Source organism: Gekko japonicus, unplaced genomic scaffold, assembly GCF_001447785.1.
Source record: "Gekko japonicus isolate JY-2015 unplaced genomic scaffold, Gekko_japonicus_V1.1 scaffold723, whole genome shotgun sequence".
Lineage (NCBI taxonomy): Eukaryota > Metazoa > Chordata > Lepidosauria > Squamata > Gekkonidae > Gekko > Gekko japonicus.
In genome coordinates this window covers 462486-469311 of record NW_015165850.1, presented here as the reverse complement: position 1 = coordinate 469311, position 6826 = coordinate 462486, and the positions used below count along the sequence as shown (strand labels likewise).

The window sequence follows — 6826 nt, the reverse complement described above, 5'->3', positions numbered from 1 at the left end:
TTAGAGTGCACCACAAAATCTCTAGAAATCCCCCAGCCTGGCACTGGGAACTCTTGTGAGGCCTGGCCCCAAGGCTCCCTTCCTCCCTCCCTAAAAGGCCAAAAGAGGCCTGGAAAGGGACCTTCTCCCACCCTTTTACTGACAAAGCCAGTTAGAAGCCCCCCCTGAACATTCTAATCTCTCACCGTTGATGCTTGAAGCAGATCCTTGCAGAGACCATTTCAAAAGGTTTTGGGGGGAATTCAGCCATCCCTGAAGGGATTTTTTTAGTTTTTGGATTTTTCTACAAACCCAGGAAGTCTACTGACTATGTAGGAACAGCTGTTGGGGGAGAGTGAGCCCCCTTTTGGTGGAAATAAGTATCCGCACACACACAAAAAACTCTTGAAAATAGAATAAGGATTGGGTCAAGATGTATGTCTCTAACAATGGGGAGGTGATGTAGCTTATTCTTAAGGCTTCATCGGGATGTTCTGAGCTTATTTTTCTCTAGTTCTAGGTGTTTGGGGTATTGTGTTTTAAGTACTATTAATGCATACATGAAATACTCATTCTGAGGTTTTTTTATTCTTGCTGTGCACAAATCTTAAGAAAAATATTCATAAAAATTAGGAACATTAAAATTCTGATAAGAATATAGGGTTGCCAAGTGTATCTTCGCTGGGAACATGGGGCTCCCGGCCGGCGTCTTGTGTGTGTCTGTGCGCGCGCACATCACCCGGAAGTGACGGGAGGACGCCAGGCACGCTGGGGGCAGGGCCACGGCCATACAAGGGAAAACCATAGCGTTTTCCCTTGTATGGCCGTGGCCCCACCCCCGGCGTGCCCGGCATGCCCGCATCACTTCCGGGTGACGCGCATGTCGGGGTGGAGTTCCCCCCGGGGCCCGATCCGGCGCCGCCGGGGAACGGGCCTCTGGGGCAGGGGTTTCCCCGCCCCCCGGGGGGACTTGGGATTCCTATAAGAATAAAATATTGCAAGAGTACAAGATTGTTGGAGTGGATTCATGGCTGGGTCTTTTGGGAGCAGCCTTTAACTTTTGTGGAAAGGCTCTTGAAACTAATTCATAAGTCTTGTCTTTCACATTGGTGTAGCAATATGTGTATGCCTTTTGGATCTTTCAGTTTAATGATCGTGGTAGACTTCTGAAAAGTCAGAGACTGGTCTGGATTTGTATAAGAACAAGGTTCGGCAATAAGACAGCAGTATGACCAATATAACAAAAGATGGTTAAAGGATAGTGAACACTTGTGTGTTTGTAGACGTGGAATGGGGAGAATGCGCCCATACCCAGACATCAGAGGTCGAAGAGGAGCACGAGGGAGACCACTTTTTCCACCATCTCTACCGATGAGAGGCATGATGAGAGTACCTTTTCTTCCTCCCCCACCACGGTTAGTATTGAGGTTGCAAATATCTTGAAAAACTGAGATTGTAGTCCTGTGTTTAGGGCTGATTAACTCAGCCATTTATTTTATTTGTGCATGATATGTATTGGTTGCAAAATTTGGGTACTATATTAGAATTTACAGGACCACAGAGTGTGTGTGGTGTTCCAGTCCTAATTTATAATCAAAATAGCTTTATATTTATACGTGGGATATATATATAACACTGCTGTAATCTCATTCCTGTCTTATGAGGAAAGGCTAAAGTATCTGTGATTTTCCAGTATCTGTGATTTTCTATAATATTAGAACTTGAGAGCATCTGATTAGATTAGGAGTAGGTTCACCCTAACCCTAATGTGAGGGAATGTGAGACGTCTCATTGGGGTGTGTGTCTTGAGTGTCATACAATAATTGGTGAGAGTTTAAAATTTTTTCCCTCTCACCCTTTTTTATGTGAAAAAGTTCCTCTAAGCAAGTAGGCAAGATCATCACCATATCGTCATAGGTCACTAATTAGTTGAGTATGTCTGCATGCAGATACAGATTTCCTCTTCCTCCTCCACCATCTGGGCCAATGAACTTCAGGGGCAGACCACCTCCCCTTGGAGCCAGAGGGATGCCACCCTCGCCTCAAGGACCCTTTCCACGTCCAAGAGGGTAAGAATAGTCTTACCTTACCTTTTAAAAGCGTGTTTTATTTTACATTTGTAAAGTTACAGAAACTTCTTTATATCTTAAGAAGGGTTAAGTAGAAAATCAAAGGTCATTATCACTCTGGAGATAATTAACTACTGTGGAAGCCTTTTAATTGTGCTTGATGAAAGTGATCTAAGCTGTAATGTAGTACTCTGCTTTTAAAAAAGTAAGCTACCTTGAGAAGGAACAAAAAACCCAATTCTGATTTTATCCTTTTATACAGCTTTCCTAATGGACCCGGTGCATCAGTCCCTCCGCCACCTGGACGGGGCCAGAGATGGCCTGGACCGCCAGGTGGCAGATGCTATTAAAGAGGCTTATTCTTTAAATTCAGTAACAGGAATAATTGCTTCTCTTACCTTTAAGACCATTTGAAATGGCTGGACTAAGGACTACCTGTAAAGATGGCAAGGAAAACTAATAGAACTCTGACATCCCAATTTTTTCCAGCAGCCCTCATGTACCAAGTTGGTAAAAGCCATACATACATACATACATACATACATATATATATATATATATATATATATATATGAATATGAATATGAAAAAAAAATTAAACATAAAGAAAAGATCTGTGACTCCTTGGACATTTTCAAGCATATCCTTTCAAAGTCTGAGATGATGGATATTTAATATCTGCACACTAACGTTATACAAAGCCTCTGAGGAGGTCAAGCTTTTCATTTAATATTTAGATTATGTGCAGTTTTTTAGCATAGATGTTGGCCTGTTTCAGTCACTTCTATCTACAGCTTGTGGACTCTTGTTTCAAATGCACTTACTTTTCTGATAATAGTAAATGCAACAAGGTGCTTCATTTTTTGAGGGGCAACTACACCGTGTAACATCTGGAAATGTAACCAATGCACAAAATGTAATGGATAACACAAATCTGTGATTGTTAAAAAGAAAAGAGAGCAATTTATAAATGAACTAAGACGTTATGGGTGTCTTGTTAATTTTTAGGCAACTGTTCTTCACACACAGCTTGACCTTGTGTTTAAGCATCTAGTTGTGTACGTTACTGTAATAAAGTATTTATAGCTGAACATTTGACCAATTGTATAATTACAACTGGTGATAATCTGCAACACAGATGAAGGGATATGTTAAAATCTGCAGTGTATATACTGGTTTAAATTATAGCCATTATAAATTTTAGGTTTCATTTTGTTATTGTGAACTAGAAAAGAGTTTTTTTAAAGAAGTAGAACGTGTAATCTTGTGTTGCTTGTTGCTGTTGGAATGACAGATAAAATTGTAATGTTCTGAAACAGCACTGTTCAACATCAAGGATGATCACAGTCTGTACATTTATTTTATTTTAACTCTTAATACATGTTGTGTTTTTCTGTGCTGAGGGCTGAATTAAAACCTTTTTTTAGCAGTCAGGTGCAGTTGGGGCTTTTTAATTTAAGCAATCCCTATACTGGGTCCAAAACCTGCAAGCAAAGTAAATTAAAATGAAGAAAAGCAATAAATCGAGGTACGAACTGCTCATATAGTTATTTATGTCCCACTCTGACACTTGGCTTCCGATTTAATATCTGAACAAAATGTATTATGTGTAGCCTAAGTAAAAACAAAACAGAAATACTGCAGTTTATATTTGTCCTGATTATCACTGTTCTTAATTCCTCAAAAGTAGTATTTAATCTTCCTATCTTGGGATACCAGAGTTTTTACTACATAACAGTTTTTGATTCAGAACTAATTGTTTGGTTAAACCCTTATTCTAAAGCAATGCTTTATGTTAATTTACTATCCTTTTAAGGCACTATATTGACCACTAACTTTAATATAATACTAAATTGGTCAATAGTTCATTCATCTAATGCTGTCCAATGGTGAAAGAATGATGCTGTTGTTATCTTCTAAAGGGTAACATAGTCACCCTTTGAGGCCAATGGGAGATGGTATGCAGACCTTTGGGAGAGCTTTCATCAAGGCCTTTTTTGAGGTGAGAGAGTATTTAAAACGTTTTCCCCCATTCATTATCCTTATTAAGTAAAATGCACATTTATTTGATATGTGTTAGAATTAAAAATATACACACATACCCTTGAGCTTGCTTCACTGAGAGCTTAAGTGACTTGCGGACACAGTTGCCTCATGGTGGAACCTTGTCAGATGAATGAATTTTCAAAAGGCTTAGTTTCAAAAATTAGCCTATTGTGATGGGCTAACCAGGCATGTGGCTAACAAATTCATGAGGCTGAATTTCATCCATATCTTTATCACAGAGTTACTAACAAACTACATCATGGAGGGTATGGGGGTACAGAGAGATTGTGTGAATCATCCTTTTTTTAAAAAAAATCTGTAGTTGCATTGAATGCCAGGTGGTACAAGCTTCTGTGACATTTGGATTTACTACTTGTGATCAAGAAGTACATTTTTGTTTTATTTTTGAATTTTGTGGAGAGGGACTTTTTAAATTACATAACGATACATAAAGTCTTTTTATGGAGTCAGACTATTTGTCCAAGACTGCCTGCTCTGAGTGGCAGAGACTCTGAGGTGTCAGGCGGCGATCTTTTGTAAGTCTGCTTCCTGAGGTCCTTCTGTTTGGAGACTTGACATTTGTCTGCAAACAGTGTGTTCCACCACTAAACTGTGATACCACATGACCTTTGATTTCCCTTTAGACTTCTTTTAAAGAGAGGAAGTGCCTTTTATTAATTATTTAGCAAATGAGAGTGGCAAAAACATTTTTGGCACATTATTTATTTATTTTTCTATCCAGAATTGTATTGAACCACTGAGCTTCACCACTTCCCCCACCCCTGTGCCATACAGCAGCTAGGGTTGAGCTGAATGTTAAAACCTCCAAAGGACTTTTAGAAAACTTATTGAGGGCCAAAAATTAAAAACATAAGTATACAAACGAGTGTTTATTTCAAAGAGGTATAAAAACCTTATGAAGTCCAAATAAAGCCTCATAAAATGTTAAAAGTTACAAATACACAAAAAAGGATAGCGTATGACCTGACGTGTTTTGGCTCACAAGAGCCTTCTTCAGAGGTCAAATAGTACGAAATACACCAAGCAACAGAGTCCCTGTAACACATGTAAGGCAATCTCCCTTATAAATAAAAGCCGAATGGTGGTGGCACTTCTCTAGAACATTCCACATGCTCCAAAATCAGTTTGCTCTCTGATCTGTCATTCAGAGGGTCTCCCTATCCACTGACTGCTTTGCCTGAGTCCTGCCTCCAACATTCTAAACAGTTTGCAGTTCCTCCCCCCCCCCATAGCCAGTCAGAACACAGAGGTTATTTGCATATGCAGCCTCATTGGCCTCTGCCTTGGAACACAGAGGTCGTTTGCATATGCGACTTGATTGGCTTTTGCCTCTAACATTCTAACCAGTTTTGCTGTTCTGAGGTAAAATGTGTCCGATCTCCAGGTGAGGGCTGGAGATCACTCAGAATTACAACTGCTTTCCAGACGGCAGAGATCAGTTCCCCTGGAGAAAATGGTGGGCTCTGTATCCTTATATGCTGCTGAGGTGGCCCCCACATGACAGCCAATATGACGTAGCAGTCAGAGCTTCAGTGCACGGGAGAGGCTGCAGGTGTGTGGGAGATGGAAATCTGAAGAGTGAGGGGGAAATAAAGGTAGGTTGATGATTGGCTGGGAAGGAGATAGGGTTGCCAACTCCAGGTGGGAAATTCCTGGATATGTGAGGGATGGAGCCTGGAGAGGGTGAGGTTTCAGGAGGCGTGGGACCTCGGACAGGTACAAAGCCATAGACTCCACCCTCCAAACCAACTATTTTCTGGAGAACCATTGTTGCCAATCTCCAGGTGAGGACTGGAGATCACTCAAAATTACAACTGTACTTTAGGTAGCAGAGATCAGTTCCTCTGGAGAAAATGGTGGACACAGTGTCATTATACCCTGCTAAGGTCGCCACAGCAAATTGACACTGAGTGTCCAAGGCCGGGGCACCCGCCCAGAGCCTCTTTCTAGAGGCCGCTGTATTTATTTCCACAACGGGCCTTTTTCCTAGTTAACAATAAATGAAATAGGACCAAAATTGGAATTTTCCAGTATGGAATCGAATGACACACCAAAAGGTTTTTATTTGGGGCCACAAATATATCTGGCCTTGTGTCAGAAGTAGTTGTATATACTGGAAATATTATGTACCTTCCAGTTTAGGTCCTAAATGTGCAAGTAAAATTGCCCTGTCAGGGACAATGTGCCATCAATATGTAGGTGAACTCGCATCATCAATCGATGATTGGGTCTAGATACTCACCATGTTTTCCTACTCATCTCATTAAAAAATCTATTATAAAACCAAGATAAAATCCCTTTAAACTTAACTGTTGTACTGTTGCATATAATGTTCAAAAATAAAAAATACTTATTTAAAAAAAAAACTTAACTGCGAACGAAGAAGTACATCAATATATCTAACTCTCAATGCCTTGTCTGGACACTTAAATCAGATTGGAGCCATGGACAGACAAGGTAGATCTTTCTATAAACCCAAGACAAGCCCTAGGTTTGCAGAAAATTCTGAAATCTTACTGGGGGGGGGGGACTTGCATGACACACCCAGGACTGGTTGTGTGCCAGTTCAACAGCAGCCACCCCATGAAAGTCAGTGTGGTGTAGTGGTCGGAGTTTCAGACTAAGATTTTTTTTGGGGGGGGCTAATACCCACTCTGCCATGGAAGCTCACTGCGCGATGTTGGGCCAGTCACACACTTGCAGCCTAACCT

At 40.7% G+C, this 6826-nt stretch overlaps 1 protein-coding gene across 1 annotated transcript in view; it reads left to right on the top strand.

Annotated features, from left to right (window-relative positions):
• Positions 1-4135, top strand: part of LOC107110338 (formin-like protein 20) — a 13131-nt gene extending 8996 nt beyond the window's left edge. The window contains exons 4-6 of the mRNA XM_015411112.1: positions 1263-1394; positions 1929-2048; positions 3971-4135. Of these exons, the coding sequence (XP_015266598.1) occupies positions 1263-1394; positions 1929-2048; positions 3971-3980 (262 nt within the window). The 3' untranslated portion in view covers positions 3981-4135. The remainder of the gene's footprint in view (positions 1-1262; positions 1395-1928; positions 2049-3970) is intronic.
• The last annotated feature ends 2691 nt before the right edge of the window (positions 4136-6826 follow it).